At 38.8% G+C, this 23,195-nt stretch overlaps 4 protein-coding genes across 4 annotated transcripts in view; 2 read left to right on the top strand and 2 right to left on the bottom strand.

The window, feature by feature from the left end:
* Nucleotides 1–164, top strand: part of LOC134672231 (cell adhesion molecule Dscam2) — an 83,077-nt gene extending 82,913 nt beyond the window's left edge. The window contains exon 37 of the mRNA XM_063530131.1: nt 42–164. The gene's annotated coding sequence lies outside the window, so the exon portion shown is untranslated. The remainder of the gene's footprint in view (nt 1–41) is intronic.
* Nucleotides 165–3,822: 3,658 nt separating this feature from the next.
* Nucleotides 3,823–12,538, bottom strand: LOC134671971 (CWF19-like protein 1). Its single transcript, XM_063529855.1, has 12 exons — nt 12,318–12,538; nt 12,073–12,233; nt 11,885–11,983; nt 11,325–11,548; nt 8,713–8,828; nt 7,809–8,028; nt 7,566–7,680; nt 6,741–6,892; nt 5,981–6,157; nt 5,245–5,307; nt 4,927–5,024; nt 3,823–4,125 (listed from the first exon to the last, which is right to left on the bottom strand). Exons 1-12 carry the CDS (start codon nt 12,368–12,370, stop codon nt 3,972–3,974), a joined length of 1,632 nt encoding a protein of 543 aa, XP_063385925.1. The 5' UTR covers nt 12,371–12,538; the 3' UTR covers nt 3,823–3,971.
* A 230-nt stretch (nt 12,539–12,768) lies between these two features.
* On the top strand, nt 12,769–14,712 carry LOC134671970 (negative elongation factor B). Its single transcript, XM_063529854.1, has one exon. The coding sequence runs from the start codon at nt 12,883–12,885 to the stop codon at nt 14,647–14,649; it is 1,767 nt and encodes a 588-aa protein (XP_063385924.1). The 5' UTR covers nt 12,769–12,882; the 3' UTR covers nt 14,650–14,712.
* A 671-nt stretch (nt 14,713–15,383) lies between these two features.
* The window catches only part of LOC134671972 (uncharacterized), a 40,886-nt gene continuing 33,074 nt past the window's right edge, over nt 15,384–23,195 (bottom strand). The window contains exons 18-24 of the mRNA XM_063529856.1: nt 22,806–22,887; nt 21,865–22,019; nt 19,789–19,939; nt 17,675–17,920; nt 17,050–17,222; nt 16,344–16,481; nt 15,384–15,792 (exon numbers count right to left, since the gene is read on the bottom strand). Of these exons, the coding sequence (XP_063385926.1) occupies nt 15,615–15,792; nt 16,344–16,481; nt 17,050–17,222; nt 17,675–17,920; nt 19,789–19,939; nt 21,865–22,019; nt 22,806–22,887 (1,123 nt within the window). The 3' untranslated portion in view covers nt 15,384–15,614. The remainder of the gene's footprint in view (nt 15,793–16,343; nt 16,482–17,049; nt 17,223–17,674; nt 17,921–19,788; nt 19,940–21,864; nt 22,020–22,805; nt 22,888–23,195) is intronic.

Below are 23,195 nucleotides of genomic sequence, written 5' to 3'. Positions count from 1 at the left end.
CAATAACGCTTAATACTTAATGTGGACCGTTGTCTTTACAGTGGAATGCAGGGAAGATTAGCTGAGCAATCCTTCCGGCGGTACAGCCGTGGCGCGGAACGCTTCGGCAACATCTACCAATAAAACTACTGTCACTATAGGCCTACAACCTAGTAACCACGGTCATGCTTATAGTCCTGAAAAAGCGAAAGGCTATCTGCTAGAGCAGCGGTCGGCAACCTTTTAGCAGCCAAGGGCCACATAGCAGTTAACGAAGTGGACGCGGGCCGCACTTTGTTAACATGTATGACTATCAGACATTGTCATTTGTCAATATTACCTACATACAATACAATATAGCCAGGGAGGCTCGCGGGCCGCCAGTGAGAGGTTCGCAGGCCGCATGCGTTATACATTTCCAGGAAAAAAATATTGTAATCATTACAAATATGCAATTCTTGTTATGTGTGCATCTTTAATTCTTGCGTGTTTGTAAAGTGTACGCGCGATTGATATTAAACGGGCCAACCAGGGCAAATACCTTCAGATTCAACGAAGTTTCAAATTGAACGAATTCTCAAACGCAAGTAACTAAACACAGCAGAATTGTTTAGCGCGGCACAATTATATTCCCATTTCCTGGTATTAATAACGATCGAGACTACGCTAACATATTATGTATTGTAATTATTATAAAATACAAATGATGTTGAAAACGATTTACTGAAGTTGCCAAATTTCTATACTTCCGTACCTACTTCTAGTGGTGTACATACGACTGTAGATAGATAGGTAGGTATAGTAAATGACTACTCTTAGTGCCACTTACGATATTCAATTCTGTATTCGGAACGCCGCTCATGGCTTCCGATTCTTGGTGAGATCTCCAAAGTTCGAAAATGAAACAATTTTTCTATCCTTTTCACTCTATCATATAAGAGCGAGGTCTGAAAAGGACACGGCAATCGTTTTGTTTTTTCGACTTTGAGGGTAGCCTCTTGGCTCTGTCGCTCTGTAAATATTATTGTAATTACTGTGTACTTATTATCGAATGTAAACATAAGAAGAACAATAATTAAAAATAAAAGTATATATTTAAACTTAATGCCTTATTGACCAAAGTCTTAAAACTAGTTTTGGATGTAATTGTAAAATTATATCCCATAGGTATTTTCATTATAATTGTTTATTGTTGTAAAGTTTATCAGAAACGTTCGTTTCGATTGGCAAGTCTTTCTTAACGTCTATATAACTGTAAGATGTCTTACATACCTTAACGTGTAACTCAAATACCTATATGTCGTAGCTTTATGGACATTTTTCAGTTGTGGTAACACACAATAAGCTGTTTACGAATATCTTCACACATACTTCAACAATGCCCTAAAGATATTAATAATTATTCACATCCAAGTTCATATTAAACCCATTTTTGTAAACCCCGAAAGCAGTAAATGTAAATTGAACACACTTATGTAAACCGCATACCACTACCTACCTTAAGAGCGTTTACACACTATTTTGCCAGTGGTGCCATGGCCATGGCGGATACCAAACAAAATCAAACACTGCATTTAAGCTGGCGAGAAACGATAGTGTGTGAAGGGTCTAAACATAGTTAAACTTAGTAAATAAACAATCCTCAGTAAACGGTAACACAAGACAATACACTTACCTATAGTTTTTTGGTGAATACGGCAGAAAGTTAACTTTAATGTACATTCGAACTGTATCAGTAGAAATAGTTGCGAGTGTTGGACACTTAACACGACATTTTGTATTCGATAAAATATTTTTAAGTGGATTGTGTGAATTTTTACTATTTTACAATCGTTTGCGTTGACTTTCGTAATTCCAACGAAGACTGCCCTATATTTAATTGAGATCTATTTTATATATATACTAAACACAACCCTAATGCTAGTCAGTCGGGATAACGTAGGATGTAAGAGTATCTTCCAATCAAGATACACTAATGACTAAATGGCTTCAAAAAAGAAATATTTGTGCCAAGCAGCATTGTATATTATAAGATTCCGACCTCTTAACCGAGCACCGCTAGATATGACAATATACCGAACCGTTATTCGTGGCTAATTCTCTTATCATAAATTTATGTATTTTTAAATGGCACTATCAAAAATTAACACAAAATATAGCAATTTGATTTACCTTTACAGTGGAACCGCAAAGCAAACAGAACCAGTTGGACTGAATATGACCACATCGGAGGTCAAAAGCGAACTATTTAGACCTACAAAAACGTATGTCATTTACTTTCGAGACTTTAAATAATTTAATATATTAGACCTCAAAAGTCGTTTGAATTCTAGTCAATGTACCATATCATTTTTGAGAGTTATGTTACGATACTTTGATACTCGTACGTGTAAGGGTTAGTTAATCATCTTGTTACAGATATGTTTTTATAAAGCAAACAAATGAGTTGTTAGGACAGTATGATGTGGACGAAAATAAAAATTCATTTACTTGAAAATTTGTGTTTTTATTTTTTCACTTACGCCTAAAACATTTACACGTATTACGTACATTTGAAGAAGAATTATTACATTCATTTTTAATTGTTCTCAGGTCGTTTTACAACGATTTTAATTGTCTTGTTCCAAGTAGTAAGGATAAGTAGGTATTTTCAATAATTATAAGAGCATTTTCACTTAATTGAACACCTATAACGGCCGGTTAGCAATCGTTACAAAACTGACGGTCAATGTCAAATCCCATACATTTTGTCAGGAATGTAACGGTTAGAGGTAACTGAAACAAGAGTTAAGTCGCGCTTAACTTGTACAAGTTAAATGAAAATGCCCATAATACATAAATCTTTCATTAATTAGCTAGTTCCACTTTGACTGAAACCATTCCAACTGATATTGAAGTGCGACAAATAAAATTGTTCTTACAAAAATTTTATCATGAAATGATAAATGTGAATGGGATATTTTTTTCGTATATATTTAAGAAAATAAAGTACTGAGAGAATACATTATTTCATGTAAGTATAAGGTATTAAAGAGCAACAACAAGAGCTGTATCCTAATCAACGATTAATATTTTTAGCAGTAATTATTCTTACTAAAATTATTGAAGATTCGATGAATAAATAGTAAAGATTATTACAGCAAAGATTAGACTGGTTATCAAAACCAAAATTACTTTTTCAACTACAATGATGTGCTTATATACAAAGGTATATGATAGTATATATACAACTCTTATATACAAGTTGAGAATAGTTTTCACGTGCTAATATCATTGATCAGAGGTTCGATTTTGCTTGATCCAAAGTTTACACATCCGCATGTATCGGAATTAATTATATAGGTAGATAATTAGTCCAACATGGGACAGTTTCAATAAAACTGAAGTAAATGTCATCATTCATCATCATTTCAGCCTATTTACGTCCCACTGCTGAGCACAGGCCTCCTCCGCTGCGCGAGAGGGCTTGGGCTATAGTCACCATGCTAGCCCAATGCGGATTGGGGACTTTATGCACCTGTGAATTTCTTCGCAGATGTATGCAGGTTTCCTCGCGATGTTTTCCTTCACCGAAAGGCTAGTGGTAAATATCAAATGATATTTCGTACATAAGTTCCGAAAAACTCGAAGTAAACGTACCAAAACGCAATTATCTAGGCGAAAGACTGAAGAACTGATCAGTATCTTATTATGAATTACACGCATGGAGTGGACAGATACAATAATAGGTACAGTCATCAGCAATAGTATCTTACACAACTAGGGCCGCAAAAATATATGACGCGCTCTTATTGCGCTCCAAATAAGAACGTGTCACATATTTTTGCGGCCCTAGTTGTGTAAGATACTATTGCTGATGACTGTACAATTTAATCGTAAATGTCGAGCACAAGGAATAGTTTAATAAAAACGGAAACAAGAAATATGACCAAAACGCAGTTACCTGATATAACATACATCTTGTCAATCAAGTACTCGAGCCAGGCCCAGAATCAATCGCTGTCGTCGTCCGCCGTAAAGTCGTAAGGACGGAACTTCGTCCTAAATTCTGCCACGTAGGCGTCCTCCTGGTCGCGGCTGAGGAGGCACTGCCGCCAGTCAGCTTTGTCCTCGCAGTCGAGGATTTCGGGGCCCGAGAGGACGTCTCTGAAACAGAAACAGAATTTTAACCTTTTGAACGCCACAGACGGCAATTGACGTCAACGCAAAATCAACACTACGATGCCAAAGACGGCATTTGACGTCGATCGTTTTTTGATGAAAATCTACTGAAAAACACCCCACTTTTAGGATGGCATTATTTATTCACAAAACTAATCATCCACGACAAATGGATGTGCCGTTTGGCGTTCAAAAGGTTAAGAACCATACGCATAGGTCTTGAAAAAAGAAAAGAAAATGAATGAGCGTTCGACGGACTTGAACTAGTTGCGGAAAGTTTCCGAAAAGTTCTAGGAAATTTCAGAAATTTTTCACAGGAACCAAGAGAAACTTTCATTATGGAAATGGAAAATTTCCATTCCCATACAAAATAATGAGAAATTTTAGATTTTTTTGCGTGCGCTAATTTCGCAATTTTGGAAACGATTCAACGGCACGTCAGTAAGGGCCACTTGCACCATCCCACTAACCAGGGGTTAACCGGTTAAACCTGGAGTTAACATGGTTCCCAGTACTATGAGACAACGGTTTAACCGGTTAACCCCGGGCACAGAATGAATAATAGTACTAGGTATAGAAAACTCACTCTCTAACAAAACGCGTCTGTTACGATCAGGACAGATATGGCCGCTAGGTGGCGACAGCGCCACGCGCGGCTTATGGCAAACCCCAAAATTGGGGTCGAACGGATGTACTTTTAGCTAACTGTAGCAAAGCGACGAAATCGCGGAGTGAGACACGCCCGGGTCAGTGGGATGGTGCAAGTGACGCTAAGAGTTGACATACCTCCCGAACTGCAGCGGGAAGTTCTGCTTGGTGTTGGCAAAAAGCTGCTCGCCACTGGGGAGCTCGGCGTGGAAGTACGGCATCCCGGGCCTCGTCACCTTAATTCGTGAAAAATTATTAATAAAATTAAATTTAAAAATCCCCCAACACAAACGGATAAACCGAATTTGATAAAACATGTCCACCACCGCTAGAAAACTTGCTTTTAAATAAATGAAACTGCATCGACATCGATTCACACGTTTAAATGCTACGGTGCCAGAGAGACACACACATACAAACATATATATTTATACATATTCAGAATTTTTGGATTACCTGGCTCATCTCCGAGTACGGCGGCAGCACCTCTATCTGGACGCTGTTGATGCCCGCCTCGTCCTGTCAATACAGAAAAACCGTCAATAAAACCATAAGACAGCCCTCTGCCCCCTCTGGTATGATTCTCTCTTGTGAACCGTTTTACCGTTAATGGTCAATATCAGCGGTCGGCAATAGCTGGCCCGCGGGCCGCATGTGGCCCGCGAACCTCTGACTTGCGGCCCGCGAGTCTCCCTGGCCGTTTTGTACGTAAGTATTATTCACAAACGACAATGTCTGAAAGTCATAAATATTAACAAAGTGCGGGCCGCGTCAACTTCGTTAACTACTATGTGTTGACAGCTAAAAGGTTGCCGACCACTGGTCAATATGATTAGCAAACAAGTAACAGTACTATCCGGATTCTATACAAGTATACAGGTCCGTGGCTATTACTTCCTGTGGCCTATTTTATAAAGCTACAAATTACAATTTACAAGCGGAAGTCTCGTTCTAACACATAGGGTTAGAAAGAGACTTCCGCTTGTAAATTGTAACTTGTAGCTTTATAAAATGGGCCACTGAGCGATAAAGTCGACATTTGCATTCGATTATGAACTTTATCGAATAGATAATAAAGTCGATATTAGCATACCTGGAACACCTGCTATAGCTGCGGTCTTTAAACTTCTTTATCTCTGTTGTATCGATTATCAACTGTATCACATGAGTGATGAGGTCGATATTAGCGTACCTGGAACACCTCGAGCAGCTGCGGCTCGCTGGCCCTCGGCACCGGCACGCACTGTATCTGCATGTGCGAGGTGCGGTAGTTCCTCTCGAAGAACACGACCGCCTTGCCGCTGGACGCGTACATGTTGCGTAACGCGTCTTTAAACTTCTTTATCTCTGAAACTACTTCGTCAGGCGCCTGGAATAGGAATTGATCTTAAGTGTGTTGTAATATGGTACATTTTCAAATGACACATTTTGGAAAATGTCATACTTATTAAAATTCAATTAAACACAATTAAATCAAAATTTAACCTAGCATTCTCGTCTCACAAGTCAAAAGTCTACACTTGACAGAATCGACCTTGCTAAAATTTGCGAGAAGTAAAAGCCATTTATAGGAAAAAAAATACTCCTTCCTATCTATTTTATGTGATCTATAATTTAACCACTTTCTATTAGATTTTTGAAATTGTTCTTTGTGAATAATTCCTGATGACATTACTTTTAGACGTAAAATAGGACTTGCCTGACCGAAATCATAGGCACAAAAGTAGATCTAAACTTCTAAAGCATAGTACGAGTAAAATGATTTTGTTGTCTAAGTTACGTTCATCCGTCTATCAATTTTGATTATTACAACTGAGTATTTCGTCGGGTGACAAGCAAAAGTCACTAAGTACTATCAAAAAATTAAAGTAACAATGCACATTATTGCACTTGTAACACGGTTTATTGTCCAATAATTTCAATGGTGTTAGTTAGAGATTTATTATACTTACTTTAAGAACCGATTGGTGATGTGTAATAGGTAATATCAAGACATGGTCCGGGGTGAGAGGCCCCTTGGGTAGAGCGAGATAGCAATGCTCGCCCACGCATATCACGAGATGCTTCTCCACGGTGGGCGACGCCAGGCAGAACCAGCACTGATCTGCGGATACAAGATAAATACTACCGGTCAATCTTAAGAGGTACAGAGAACGGGGTTTTTGAAAAATCGTACCGCATTTTTTGGTTTCCGTACCCAAAGGGTAAAAACGGGACCCTATTACTAAGACTCCGCGGTCCGTCTGTCCGTTTGTCTGTCTGTCTATCACCAGGCTGTAACTCGAGAACCGTGATAGCTATGTAGTTGAAATTTTCACAGATGATGTATTTCTGTTGCCGCTATAACAACAAAAACTAAAACAATGGTACGGAACCCTTCGTGCGCGAGTCTAACTCGCACTTGGCCGGTTTTAGGTTATAATACGGTTATCAAAAATGTTATTAGCAATCTAGAGGATTTTTTCTAGTGACTTCATCGATTCAAATCCTGATAAATAAATATTACGAACATAGGTTTAAAACGCACTTTAAAAAATTGTAACAATACAAGCACAAAAGCTAAAAATATGAAAAGTGCTTCTAAGAATGCGCAAATTTATTATTGATCGAACTCATGGATTTCCTAATTTTTTATTTTTGTTAAAACTTACAAGAAATCAAAATTCAAAAACATGCTATATCCGCAACCCCGGACCGCACAGCTCTCGCTTACGCGACTCGACTCGCTCACGTTTACGCTCAGTGAGAGTGAGAGAAAAACATATGTGGCAACAAACCTTGCTCAAACTCCTTCCTCTTTCTCTCTTGATGGTCACCCTTCCTTTTTCTTTTGCCGCCATGGTCATCATCTCTCGCGTCCATGTCGTAGAAGAATTGGCCGTTGCCAGTAAACTGCAACAAAAAAAAAACAAATCTCATTTATTGCTCAGTGATTTTGACCCTTATGCACATTCAGGGCCAAGAACCTTTATGGCTAAATACCTAAATACCATTTGACATTATATTACAGTTGAATTTACCTTAACAACCTTCCCCGGCTGATGTTGCTTCAAAAGCTCCGGATCGAAAGGACACGCTGTCTCATCAGTAGTGGCTTGCAGCAAGTCCGTCATGCGCATCTTACTGATGGACTGCAGGGAACATGCATAGATCCACTTCTCTTTATTCTTGTTGCCCACGGGCGCTAACGCTATGAACCGAGTTGCGCTCTCTCTGTAGTCTTGATGGACACTTAAGTTTCTGTAAATAAGGCCATATGAAAATAATTAATTTTTAATTTAGATTGGTTTATTGGTGGTATTACCAAATGTGTGTAAGCACAGAATAAATAATAGTAGGTACAGAAGAATCACTCTCTAACAAAACACGTCTGTTACGATCAGGACAGATATGGCCGCTAGGTGGCGGCAGCGCCACGCGTGGCTTATGGCTAGCCACCAAAATTGGTGTGGAATGGATGTACTTGTAGCTAGGTACCTGTTGCAAAGCGACGAAATCGGGGAGTGAGCCATGCCTGGTGTAAGTTAGATTTTTCTTTCAGATTTCCTAATATAGTTTATGAAATAGAGCCATTGCGTCAGTTCACCGTCCAGTGCCTGTTTACGTTCACTTGGCGTTACGTCCACTTTGGTTGTTACAAAGAATTGCGTATCATTTTAATATATTCCTATATATTCAAATGATACGCATTTCTTGAATATACAGGCATATATTCAAATTATACGCGATTCTGTAGAAACTTCGCCAAGTGGACGGAGACAGGCACTGGACGGTAAACTAACGTAATGACCCTACTTTCTAGAGACAATTAATGTTGGATTACTCCAAAATTACTTTTTTTTTAATAATAGGTCTATCATAATTTTTAGTTATTAGTACTGATGTATGATGTACATCTCTGTAGGAATTAGCATGTAATGTTACCTGTAAGGCTGCCTCTCGAAATATTTATTTGGTGAAGGCACCAAATGATACCTCGGTTTTATATGCATAGTTAGCCATGCTATTAAATCTGATGTTCTTTCTTGCTCTACTTCTATCTGAAAAAACATACAATATGATTTAAAATCTCAATACTAAATAATATGTGAAATCATAATTATTGTGATGTTGCTGGGCACCAAAGGGTTAATAAGGATATGTATTCTATGTCTATCTTTTTCTAGCATCATTCCTCTTGCTAAATTTGTTTGACTTATTTTGACACCCTTCAGGACCCAGACGTTTATTTTATATAAATAAATAAATAAAATAAAAAGCCTTTTATTTCCTTTTGTTATACATAAGTTTGTTAATATATTTTTGTTGATTTAATTTGTAGGAACCCGTTAGGTGAAGGCCTCTTCCAAAGATATCCATTTTTCACGGTCTTGTGCTATTCTTTTCCAATTTGGACCAGCAATTCTTTTCATGTCTTCCTCCCAGCGCATGTTTGGTTTGCCTTTTCGGCGCTTACCGTCTGGGCCTTTCCAGTTCGTGACTATGGCTGTCCATCTGTGGTCTTTAAGGCGAGCCACATGTCCAGCCCATCTCCATTTTAGCTTTCTAGCGTGTTCTAGAGCATCTATTGCTTTTATTGTTGCTTTTATTTTACTATGTCTTATCTTTTGTATCTTTTTTATGTTCAACATGCTTCGTTCCATTCCCCTCTGGCAAGTAATAATTTTATTTTTTATTTTTTCTGTGAACTTCCATGTCTGGCAAGCATATGTTAAGCTGGGGATGAGGCAGGTGTCCATAGCCTTCTTTTTAAGAGTTATTGGCATGCTACTTTTAAATATTTCTTTATAAGACCAATATTTGTTCCATGTATTTTTGATTCTTCTGTCAACTTCTAGTTCATTGTTCTTGTTGTTGAAACCAATCTGCTTTCCTAAGTATATATAGCTTTCAACATAGTCTAATGGTTTGTTGTCTACAATGATATCTATTTGTTTTGAGTTGGTCATGGTTTTTGTTTTATTTATATTCATCTCCAGTCCTACTTGTTTGCTTGCATTTTGGAGACCATCTATCATGGATTGCAGGTTTCGGGACGATTCCGCGAGCAGCACCAGGTCGTCTGCGAATCTGAGGTGGCTGAGATATTTCCCTTTGATAAATAGGCCTTGGTTTTTCCATTTTAAGCTGCATATGACGTTCTCTAGTACGGCAATGAAAATAGTTGGTGATAAGGGGTCACCTTGACGGACTCCTCTTTCCACTGGAAAGGCCGGACCCATGGTTTCCAGCTTCACTCTGCTGCTGCCTTTTTTGTAGATGTTTTTAAATATATTTATGTATCCACTTTCTATGCCTTGAGTTTTTAGAGTCGTCCATATGCTCTCGTGGGAAACTGTGTCAAACGCCTTTTGGTAGTCGATGAATGCAATGTATAATGGGCGTCGGAATTCTTGATACTTCTCGATTACAAGCTCTAAAGTGTGAATGTGGTCCATGGTCGAGAATCCTTTCCTGAAGCCAGCTTGTTCCACAGGTTGTTTCTTATCTAGTGTTGCACGTATTCTATTGTTAACAATTGTAGAGAAAAGTTTGTATGTTACTGGTAACAAGCTAATGGGTCTGTAATTGCCTATGTCTTTAGGATCTCCCTTTTTATATAATAAAATAATGCTTGATTCTGACCATTGGATGGGCGTCTCCTGTGTTTCCAATATTTTATTGCATAGGACTGCTAGCGGTGCCGCTAAAATTTCCTGGGCGACCTTTATGGCTTCATTTGTGATACAGTCCGCTCCTGGGCTTTTATCCGACTTTAGCTTACAGGTAGTTTCTATAATTTCCTTACAGTCTATTGGTGTTATAGGTGTTTTGTTTTCTTGGATAATTATTTCTTGATTGTGAAACTCTTCTTGTTTTTTTGTATCGCAATTTGCATATAAAGTCCGGTAGAAATCTGTTGCAATGTTTAATATTTCCCCGCGACCATGTTTGGTTCCATTTGATACCTTTAATCCGTCAATCCAAGTTCTTTTTGTTTGCAGTTCTTTGTATCCTTTTTTTAGGCTGCCTTTTTGTTTTAAGTGTTGCTCAAGTGTTGTAGATCTATGATTCTGGTAATCCGATTTAATATATTTGCTTGTTAGTTTGTACAAAGCTTTAAGTTCGTTTTTCATTGCTCTGGTTTTGTTTGCAGTTTTTTGTAGTTCTTGTTTCCGTTTCATCAAGTTCCTTGTGCGGTCTGACAGGATGTTGCGTCCCGGAGTCTCTTGAGTTGTACTACATGCGTTCTGTAGACTCTTTTGGATTGCAATTGTTAGTTTGTCGTGGAATTTTTGTACTGTGTCATTTATGTTGTATTTTTCCAAATTATATACATACTTTCCTAGGTTTTCCTTGTATTTTGATATTTCCTCTTCATTTTTGAGTGTACTAAAGTGTTTACTTTGGTATCTTGCTCTACTTTTAATTGGTTTATTTTATACTTCTACTCTAATCTTATTATGTTGTAGAAATTTATATAATATAATATAGCCTTTTTTTTTTAAGAAATTTATAACCCTATTAAGACTCTATGGAGTCAAGCAAGTTATTACCTTTTGATTTTCATCTTGCTGTATCCCCGCAGGCCACAGAGTAGTAATCAGTATGTCAACGCCTCTATACTCACTCTGGCCCCGGAAACAAGCATCTCTCACTGCGCTGCAGTCGCTGGGCTCAAATGTACACATGGGCATGTCTTTGCCGAGCTCTCTACGTGATAACCCGCTTAAGTAGGCTATTTTTATATCTTGGCTTGTTGTGAAGATACCCCTTTTGCCTGGAAATAGTAATTGTTAATATTATTAACCAATAAGAATGATCCCCCCTGATCCCGTTGGAAATATAAGAGATTAATTACATTGTAAAATAAAATCTAAATTCTTAAAAATCAAGCTAGGCATAGGCAAAAAGGTGTGTACAGTCGCCATCCAATATGTTGGAGCGGCCAGGGTGCTCAAAAATATTTGTACACACACTCTAACGCCTTGACAATAGAGGAGTGTTCAGATATTTGTGAGCACCTTGGCCACTTCAATATATCTGATTGTGATTGTACATTTCTAAAGTATGACAATAAATGACAAGTTTGTATATAACTTAATTAATATCTTACCCATATATACCACATTAGGAACAATTTCAGATCCTTCTTCACAGTAGTATTGACAATGATCACTATTGCTCGGCCCAAAAACATAAGTAGTTACTGGAACTAAAAACAATCAGGTGTTACAAAACCTAACCCGTTGAATGTAGTGCAAAAATTCAGTTCTTTTCTATGATTTATCTGAATAAAATTACCTTTCCTATAGCCCATTTTATAGGCATCCAACTGTGAATTGTCTTCGCCAAAGAAATTTCCGACGCATAGTAAGACATCAAACGGGCCAGACTTCTTTACTATGGTCTCGACGCGGGAAAATAAACTGAGGAAGTTCCCATTCACATCGCCGCAAAACAAACTAAAGAGATAAATTCGGGTTAGTAAAAAGACATTCGAAGAATAATACTGCATAAATGCTTAAAAAAAGTAGATTAAACATTACGTTTTCTGCTTTGATTGATCTGCAAATGCGGACGAAGTTACGGTTGCAGACATCGTCGTAGTCAAATAGGGATTCCTTTACTATAGGTTAGAATTTTATCCAACACTCAAGACGGAATGCTGAAACTATTAATAATTAATAGATTCAAGTCACAATATAAATCAATGAAATATTTGATTTTTATTTGAACATTGTAAATACAACGCAGTGCTTGGCATTGGCATTTGTGCCGACTGTCAATGTCAAAATCAAAACAACTAGCAAGCTGCTCAAGCACTTCTTTCCATTTTCATGTAAAAATTCAGCAGTTATTTCATCTACTTAGACAAACATTGTCACATTGTGTGTTGGCCGTGTTGGCTAGCCTGATTTTAATTTTAAAGTGACATTTCTATTGTCTGTTGCATGCATGTTGCATGTCTGTTGTCTTATCTGACATGGTATGGTGGAAATGTCAACTTGCTAAGAAATGATGCTACGCTACTACTTGTAGTGTTATTTTTGTTTGTTTATTAGCGATTTCTATAATTTTGTGTGGTTAATTTACGTTTTTATCTGTGCAACAATGGCTTCATCGAGTAAGTTACCAGGCACTGGCTTAGAAGATGTCGGTGTTCCCGGACAAGCCTACCTTCGAGACGCACTCACGAGCTGCACGGATCCCTTGAAAGCTATAGAAGAATTTCAACTCGAAAACGGTATCCTGTTGCCTTCATTGAGACCAATGCTGCCCCTACTCGATCTCCATGGCGTCCGCAGACTAGATTTTCATACATCGGTATTAGAAGAGCTGAGAGATAAACTCACATCGCACATCAATGAACTGGGCTCTAAAGAGAACAGGGAACATGACAAAAAACTCAAGGAATTGCTCAATAAAAGCTTTTCAGTTGTACGAGTGAAGGCTTTACGACCAGTTATTATGAGTATTCTAAAGAATACACCGCATATCGACGACAAGTTCCTCAGAGTTTTAGTAAGGGACAGAGAACTGTATAATGACACAGATACTGAAGTGAAACGGCAAATTTGGCAGGACAACCAATCCCTATTTGGTGATGAGGTATCCCCATTATTAAGTCAGTATATCAGAGAAAAGGAGAATGTATTATTTGACCATGAGAATCTTAACAATTTGTTCTTTTCACCTTCACCGAAAGTCAGAAGGCAAGGAGCGGTTGTGCAGAAACTCGCCCACATGATTGGCAATAGCGTTAAATTATATGACATGGTTCTACAATTTCTCCGCACCCTATTTTTAAGGACAAGGAATGTACATTATTGTACGCTGAGAGCTGAATTATTGATGGCTCTCCATGATTTGGAAATTCAGGACATTATTTCTGTTGACCCTTGTCACAAATTCACATGGTGTTTAGATGCTTGCATCAGGGAGCGTAATGTAGACATTAAAAGGTCCAGAGAACTGCAAGGATTCTTAGACAGTATAAAGAAAGGTCAGGAACAAGTACTGGGTGACCTATCAATGACCTTATGTGATCCATATGCTATTAATTTCTTGGCCACCTCGGCCATAAAAATCCTGCAACACTTGATAAACACTGAAGGTCTTCCAAGAGATAACACAATACTAATACTGCTTTTAAGGATGTTAGCACTAGGTCTTAGTGCTTGGGTCATGATAGACTCACAAGAATTTAAAGAACCAAAGCTAGATAGCCAAGTGGTAACGAAATATTTACCAGCATTAATGTCCCTAATGGTGGATGACCAAGTACGAGCCACTCATAACAAACTTCCCCCAGATGAAAGAGAATCGGCTATTACAACTATTGAGCACTCTGGGCCCCCTCCTGATGCCTGTGAGGCTTACATGCGAGAGAGTTCAGTCTGCGGTGTCCTAGCTATGTATTACACCCTGCATGCTGCCAAATTGCGGGACCGTGGAGCCTTACTCAGAATCCTCAGTATCCTGGGCAGTTGTAAAGATGGCAGAGCATATGAAGACCCATTCTTACATGCACTGGTTGCCCTACTAATTCAGCTACCTGATGAATTCCAAGGGGAGGATTTCAGTACAGTTCTTTTTGATGAATTTTTCTTTGCTGGTCTATCAAAAGACAATGTCACAAGACATTTATTGAAGCTGCTGTGGTATATACATCCTAAGCTTCCAGAAACTAGAATACAGACACTCATGAAAGCATTGCAACCCGGCACACAGCACAATGAATCTGTACATAAGCTGTATGAGACTTTGCAACAGAAGATGACTGTGCAAACGGAGCCAGTGGGGCCGAGTACTACTGAGATGGAGTACCTGGACTCACCACTTATGAGTGTGCCAACTCCTGCGCCTTATCACATGTAATATTTTTATGAATTTAGCAGTAAGGTTTATGAAATAACTTTGAAATAAATGTAAATAACAGAAGGTTTTTTTTCCTTTATGCCATTCATAATTCAGTAGGTTTTTTGTATGTTGAACTAGCTGAAACTATGATGCTTAATGATTTTAGCGTAGGTATGTTTAATAAGTAATAACAACAGAACCGCACACAAAGGGATATTAAGATGCTGATATGCAAGATTGAGCCATAGTACAGAACTGTGTCACTTGTAAAAGTAAATGGATTGACTTAAAAAGGCAGGCAGTTAAAAAAAAACCGGGCAAGTGCGAGTCGGACTCGGGCACGAAGGGTTCCGTACCATAATGCAAAAAAAAAACACTCCCGACGTTGCTTAACTTTGATCAAAAATCACGTTAGTTGTATGGGAGCCCCATTTAAATCTTTATTTTATTCTGTTTTTACTATTTGTTGTTAATATAGCGGCAACAGAAATACATCATCTGTGAAAATTTCAACTGTCTAGCTATCACGGTTCGTGAGATACAGCCTGGTGACAGACGGACGGATGGACAGCGAAGTCTTAGTAATAGGGTCCCGTTTTACCCTTTGGGTACGGAACCCTAAAAACTACCTACGTTACAAAATTTTACTCTTTGAATCAATTTGTCTTCCTATTGGTGTACCTACAGTAACTTCCAAAGTTACCAGATAAATGCTAAAGTCGAATAAATAAGACGAGGCAATTAAAATCTCTGTAAATATTTATTAGTATTGACTTAAAACAACCGTTTTACAATTAAAGTACATTACTGGACGTTACAATCTATTTTATGGACGGACATCTGAGCACAATCATGGCAGTTAATTATGTTACTTTGATCATACAAAGTTTGTCATTGCTGATTTAGTAAGTAAAAAATACATATTATACGGAATAGGCCTCTATTCTAGCTGTTTAAAACTTGGCCTGTCCGCTAGATGGCGTTTAATGGGCGCGTCGCTCGGGCTTCAGATCCAGGGAGTGCAGAGATCGGAGGGAGCGAGAGCGCTCGAAGAGGGAGGGGTCCGTGTAGATGGGCTCGCTGCCGTCGTCGAAGGCGTTCGCCAGGCGGCCCGCAGAGCCGGACTCCTCGCCGACTTCGGCAAACGTCCTACCCAGACCACTGGAAATGTAAGACGTGAATTAGTTGCTAATATTTTATTGTAGGCGTTAGGATTTCATACTGGGAATCAAATAACAATCCATAGCCTAGCCTAAACTAAAATAAAATTGTAATTGGTTTTATTTGGAATAATTGGATTCGTTTTCATCAGTATTCCACAACTCTGAATTTTTTGGACATTTGCCTACGTATACCTTAAGAGTACAGATAATGTTTGATTCAGTACCTAACTATAGTTGGTCAAACAGATCTTGTCAGTAGCAAAAGGCAGCAAATTTGAGAAATGTAGGCGCAAAGGGATAACATCTCAAAAAATTTGAATTTCGCGCCTTTTTCTACTGACAAGATTTGCTTGACCATCTATACCTATCTAATCTATATATTCGCTAGTCAAGACCAGTTATAACGGTGCGTGAAGCTGTAAATATGCATTCGAAATTTAAACGCTCGCTACACATCGTATTAAGCGATCCTTTCACGTGTTTTGCGATCAGAAAGCAACGTGAAGACGTAGGTTTGAATCTCGGAATAGGATCATCCATTATAGTTACCTGAGCGAGAAAGGTTTGTGCAGATGCGAAGCGGAGAAGAGCGAGGGACGAGTGGGTCGCGGTCCAGGCGTGACGGACCGCAGCGGAGGCGCCGCACTTGAGGCTTGGATGTTCTTGCGGACCACGCGCCAATAACGCCTGGAATAAGTAGGTTTAGGTAATATATACTGTAGCACCTATATGAAAAGGTTATAGTTAGTGATGTACCGACTATTCATTTGGCCGACCGAAGCCGATTAGTCGGCCGACTGGTCGGCTAGTCAGCCAGGTCATTAGTTTGGTTTAAGTTCGATTCAGATGCACTAAAAAAACAATCGTTCGCACTATTTATCATATTGTAGTAATGCTAAAAAATAAAATAAAATAAATAAAAAAATCCTAAGGCTATATTTCATACGACGACCGGACAATCGCACACAAGAAAGCGATCACATGGTCAATATTTCGAACAACAGTTTTCGTAAGCACCCTAATTAGGAATTTGGGTAAAATAGGTGAAAAGCTTATGAAAATATTTGCTGTTTATTTCTTTTTGCCCTGGTTTTCTGTCACTTATAAAGTGCCGACTAATGGGCCATTTTTGCCGACTAGTCGCCGACTAATCGCCGACTACAAATGAGGCCGGATAGTCGGCTTTCCCGACTAGTCGCCGGTACATGACTAGTTGCCCTAGTTATAGTACAACATAAACAATGGTTATAAATACCTGTAAATGTATAAGGCCGCGAGCAGCATCGCCAACAGGAGAGACAGTAACACACAGAGGGCGACTAGCAGCGCTCGGTAGTGGTGCGGCGACACGCAAACCCCTACGGCCGCGACGACTGGTGATGAGTCCGGTCCACTCTCTTCAAGTAACTCGTTGCGATTATCGAACACCTGAGAAACATCGTTTGTTTAAATTGATAAGTGACCCTATTAAGATCTACATGGCTTTTTAAACTAATATTTAAATAGGATGTTTGCGACACTTGGACTCCCACTATAAGTACCTACTTATAAAAAAAAATATTTATCGTTTTAATGACTCTAATTATATACCTAGGTTTAAATGTGGGTTATTCAATCTACTCTCCCATAAAACTAATAAAAAATATGTAATTGCTTTTAAACTTCCCATCATGAAAACACACCGTTGAACTCGAGTTGCGAAACTAAAGTAATTTTCAAAGAATTTCTTTTATGATTTATGAGCAAGGCCTATAAGTATTTTTTTAACCAGTTTTTAATTACCTAATCCGTTAACAATTAAATATATTCAGTAAATATTCCATGGATCGAACCTTATTATTTTATTAAAGACCAACCAAAAGTAGATACATATTTCCTACCTCAATCATCTTCCTGACATGGCTGGGCGTCTCCTGCACCTCGTCCTTCAAATATTTGTCGACGCTCGCCTCCTCAAACGACACCTTGTACACAGCATCTCCTTTGTCATCCTTCTCCGGGTTATCGGTCTTCGAGTCCGTGTCGGCTTCGGCGGTGTCGTTGGCGATCGTAAGCGTCCCGTTAACGTCTCGTCGCCGGCGGCCGAAGGATGGCTCGGAGCGGCCTGTGTGGCTTGGGCAGTACGCCTGTGAAGAAAATTGGGATGAAAATGTCTATAGATTCTAATGGATTACAAATATAATAGGAACCACCTCTCGGCATTAAGTAAGTCGAGTCGTCTCAATATACTTTGTAGGTAGGTACATATTCTCATTTAAAGATATAAGTTTTCTCATTCGATCACAATCTGGAGATAGAGAATTTAAAACCTTATATACCTAGGCTGATACTCTTAGGTAGAGAAGCACCATTACTAAGACCAGAACTTCTACTTGCTTGATGTGTAGGTATTGAAGCAGATACTAAACCGAATGAATATCTAATTTCGGTAAATCGTTTATTGCCACTTTGTTTAAATCTCTGAACTTATGTTTTTCCACGTGCAAAAGTCCGCATATTCGGAAACTTTCCGTCGGCGTATCAAAAATTTCGATATCGTTTCATGTATATAATATTTATATTTTAGAGTGCGTGTTGTTGCATTAACCTGAGATAAATTTAGTTGGGTCATTGACGTATTCGATTGATTTTACTGGACACATAAAGATAAACACAAGGGTGAAGTATTCGGGTTAACTAGGTCGAGCCATCACGCCGCTTTCATTCAAGAAAGCGATGATATCATCGACAAGGTCTTATCAACGATTTATTTATAGCAAATTAGGTTGTTTTCTATTCAATTTATCGTTTTTTAAACGTCGAAATTGGCCACGTTACTTTATATATTTTAGTAATATAGGTATTTATTTAATTTATTTTAAGTTTTTTATTTAAGTATAGCAAAGGAAAAATAATAAAATAAGTTCACTTGTTTTAATTGTAAATTTTATGGTCAATTGCAAGATCTCATAAATACTCCGTGAGTGTCCGTGAGCAATTCTTTGTACAGCTAAACGTTTTCCAATAAATCTTAAAAAAAACAACGATTTTTTGACTGTACTTAAATTAGTATTAGCCTATTACCTGAAAAACAAGCGAGAATTTGCCAATCATGGATGTAAAAACTAAAAAAATGGATTTCGTCTTTTCTTCCCATTGCATTTCTTTCGACTTCTATTTTACAGTTGATAAAATAACACTGACACAGACGACACAGTACGGCGCCATCATTAATTGCATATAGGTAGTCCTTGTTTTGCGAGCATGTAAGGATCAAGCGATAACCCTTGTTATCTTCCGATACCCCTTAGAACTGGATGGAGCATGATAACAGCTTAAATAATAATAACGGTGCAGGCATTGACGTAAGTTAAGTTGCCTTGTTTACGTCTGTAGGTAATCGTGTTAGGAAATAAAGGTTGGGAAAAAGTCAGTAAAGTTTTCCTATTGTTGCAAGGCTTTTCTTATTGCGGTAGGTAAATGGTTAAATTTATCACGAGATATCCTTAGATGCGGTGAACTTTTTCCGGTATCTTCTGAAAATCTCATTTTACCTGACACGACACGTTAAGTGCGCACATGGTCATCATTCATTCATATCATATTGGTCACCTACTGGTCTGGTTCTTGTCTAGTGTCAAAAAAAAGATAGTTAGGTCGTTTTTGGTTATAAGGGACAGTATAATTGTACCTACCATTTGTGCATAGCTGACCAAGGTAACAATAATTTAATCGAAAAATAAATCACGTGACTTTCTGTTCGCATTTGGTATAAAATTCCGAAACATTGTATAATTAAATCTTACACGATTCGATTGGTTACGATCCCTGCATGATTATTATTATACTTTTCGAAGTCTAATACTGACGTTATACCTACTTATTGGCAGTCGTAATCCCTGCAAACATTCACATCAGACAGTAAGGAGCTGGGTCGTTAAAAGAATAGTAAAGGCGCCTAGTAAGTCTACTGACCATTCATTTAGGTCTGCAAGGGATGGTATTATGTACTAACCGGTTGACAGCCATCGCGACACGTCCTCACAGTCGCCTCGAACACCAAGAAGTTGGACTCTGGGATCTTGAAGGCGTTGAAGCGGGCTTCTAGCGAATCCCCGCTGCGACCCTTGTCCAGCTCAGGAAACACGTCGGGATCTACCGGGCATCTGCGAAATGGACCGCGAGGTTAGCGTAAGGGTTCTACTACTTTCTTCTTCTTCTCTGTCGTATCGCTCTTGACAGAGCGGTCGTGGTCACGTTGAGGCGTCCGCATCGGTAGTAGAGGCGGACACAGCTCTTCGCACGATCTCCCGCCATCTCTCCCTGTTGGCAGACTGTCTGGCACAGTCAGATACGCGGTTTCCCACTGCGGATTTTATTTGGTCAGTCCAGCGCATAGGTGATCTGCCGCGCGATCTGGTTCCCTCCACTCTTCCTTGTACGACCAGTCGCTCTATGGAGTCGTTATCTCGCCTAGAGACATGGCCAAAGTACTGTAGTATGCGCGACTGTACTACGGTCGATAAACGCTGTGTGATGCCGAGCTCCTGGAGTATGGACACGTTGGTGCGGAAATCCGTCCACGATATCCCAAGCATTTTCCTCCAGCACCACATCTCCAGGGCATCTATCTTCCCCTTTTCCAACTCGCGCACTGTCCACGACTACTTTAGTACCTATAAAAATTTTAGTACTCGCGGAAATTTCTGTCTAATAATTTCCTGGCTAGGGGTGGTGCACAAATCACGCGAGGTGTTTTCGCCCACTTTTGACCCCCTCCCCCTTGGTGATTTTTGGTGAGGTTTTGGCGACCCCCCCTCCCCCCACATTACCTCACGTGTATTTTTTTGAAATTTTTTCATTCGACCTAATTTTAAAGTACCTAAATAGCATTGTATACAGAAAATCTTATTTATTTTTCTGTTTTCGTTAAATAGACTCGCTATTTTGAAGTGCAAAGTGAATATTTATGTTTAACGAAACAGAGAAAAAGTGTCTACTAATGTGGTAGGTTTTTTTTCTTAGTGTCGTTCACTGTAGAAAAATACACGTGAGCTTTCCTTATACCTACCCCCCTCCCCCAACGTGATCTATCGTGATTTTTTCGTGACCTTTAGAATGTGAGACAAACTTGGTTGTTGATATTGCTGGTGTAACCGACATCATGTGTTGCCATCGTCTTGGTATCATAATGGTCATTGTGTCATTTTTATCGTGAAATGAGACATAACATCCAACAGTGCGGTGTTGTTGTTTAATAACAGGATAATTTATAAGGACAACATGTAGGTACCTAGTTAAAAAAACTGTTGATAGCATTTTTTTTTTCTAAAAGTAACCTGTATCCGAAGAACATTAAAAAAGTCAATTTTCATAAAATCCAAAATTAGGTGAGGAGAGTTTTGGTTAAAGCCAAATATTAGTATTTACCTACTTACTTACATCCAATTCTTTTTCTGAAACTACGCTCTTGTGCGTCTCTACCTGGATATATTATTACCTACTACATTTAGATAAAACTAAAGTACCTACTTGACTCGTATTACATCGTAAACCTTTTACAACTCGGCAAATATTTTTGTACTGATTTCAGTACTCATAATTCCGTCAGTAGCTTGGTATACTATACAGGATGTGTTCTGACCATGGGGCTTTAAATCCAGGGCTCGATTCTACTCGCTAAACTGAGCTACTTTTATTATGGCACCAACCCCGAAATCCCGATTTTTTTTACTTATCATACATTTTTATAAAATAGCTCAGTTTAGCGAGTAAAATCAAGCCCTGGATTTAAAGCCCCACGGTCAGACACACCATGTATGTTAAGCATGTAAACAAACTATATGATAGCTTTTGTAGGTATGTTTAAATCATAATGCAAATATAGCGACATAGAAAACAACAGATAAACGCTATTTATAGATCTGCAGGTAGTTACATGTTTTGCAGAATTTTTCAAGGACATACATTACATACTACTTATGCTGATGCATAGGTACTATAGTAACTGATATATAATATAAGTATGTAACGATTCAGGTGAATCTTAGCGACGTGGTCGAATAGATCTGTATGAGATATTTGGACTTACCCCACTCTATCTATCAACTGAACTGATCTTCCGGAATACGGGTCCCTTGCAATGACGTTCGTTGCGAAGATGTCCGTCGCGTAGTTGTATCCATCCTGGGCCTCTAGCCTGAATGTCAGCGGGTCTCCAACAGCAATGGTCGTGGTCGGACGGCCCTGGCAAAAAATAATTTGAACGTAACATGAGCAAATAATTAAAACATAGATTGTACTCCTCAAACGGTGACAATTTTGTTCAACAACTTTTAAAAATTATGAAGTATTTAAACTCCCTATTTTTCATACAAAATAAATATTATCTTCAGTGGAACGCCATCGCCACGCCATATCATTGTGATTGACGTTGCTTGTCACGCCTTAAACGTAACAAATTTCGCAATACATTGCGTCTTAGAATAAACTTTAAAGTGTATTAAAAATAAAAGCACAAGTTATTTTCAAAAGTCGCTGAACAAATGTTGATCAGTATGAGGAGTACAGCCTACAGTTAAATTTTTTGCTCATATTACAGGGTACACCCGGTATAGGTAGGTGTACCACGTGATAGGTCACCATTCTCAGATTACAGAATAAAACAACTGTCTCTTTCAGGTAGAAAACGGGCGGACGGAAGGGCGGCCATATGCGTCTTGTGCACAAAGGGTCTACCGCTAAAATCGAAATTTTATAATCTGCCTCTCTATAATTCTTGAATATTCAAGCGATAGAAAGGCAGATAACGGAATTTCAATTTTCGCGGTAGGTCCTTTGTGACTAAGGGCCATCGAAAGCGAGTTGTGTTATGAGCTGTTGTAGTACTGAGCTGGAGCGATAGCAAAGATGTTGCTGGAGATACGCAGACGTGGCACAAGCTTAAGAAGGTGCGAGCTTAGGAAGATTTAATCAGGCGTCAAAGGGATCCCTTGAAGATGCAATAGGCCAAATAAATCTGCTATAAATTACCTGGTACAGGATCATAAGCCGGACCTTCGAGTTGAGCGAGCTCTCCTCCGGGAGGTACTCTATCGGTATGGGGCTGCCCGATCTGTCGATGAGATCATACCCAAAACTACGGTTAGACGTGAAGTTTATATTTCTAAATAAATATTAGCTGACTTTGAATGAATTCAAACTAAATGTCTCTCTCTCTCGGCCTCGGTAGTTGATTCTTTGTAATTTTTTGGACTTACAATAAGTCCAAAACAAAAAATCTAAAGGGGCCCACTGATTATCAGTCCGCCCGACAATATCGGCCTGTCAGTTAAAAGCAAAATTTGACAGCTCCGAACAACTGACAGGCTGATATCGTCCGGCGAACTGGGCTATAACCGCGAAAATCGAAGTTCGCAAATT

Source organism: Cydia fagiglandana, chromosome 16 (assembly GCF_963556715.1).
Source record: "Cydia fagiglandana chromosome 16, ilCydFagi1.1, whole genome shotgun sequence".
NCBI classification, from domain to species: domain Eukaryota; kingdom Metazoa; phylum Arthropoda; class Insecta; order Lepidoptera; family Tortricidae; genus Cydia; species Cydia fagiglandana.
This window is presented reverse-complemented; position numbering and strand designations above follow the sequence as displayed.

Bases quoted from the DNA above. Each gene is read 5' to 3' on its own strand.
- LOC134671971 (XM_063529855.1), bottom strand. From the start codon at position 12,370: ATGTCTGCAACCGTAACTTCGTCCGCATTTGCAGATCAATCAAAGCAG. The intron at 8,829-11,324 runs GTAATAACTTGC...ATGTTTTTTCAG, and splicing joins AGCAAGATGAAAATCAAAAG to ATAGAAGTAGAGCAAGAAAG. The intron at 6,158-6,740 runs GTAAGTATAATA...TTCCTATTCCAG, and splicing joins ATCACCAATCGGTTCTTAAA to GCGCCTGACGAAGTAGTTTC.
- LOC134671970 (XM_063529854.1), top strand. From the start codon at position 12,883: ATGGCTTCATCGAGTAAGTTACCAGGCACTGGCTTAGAAGATGTCGGT.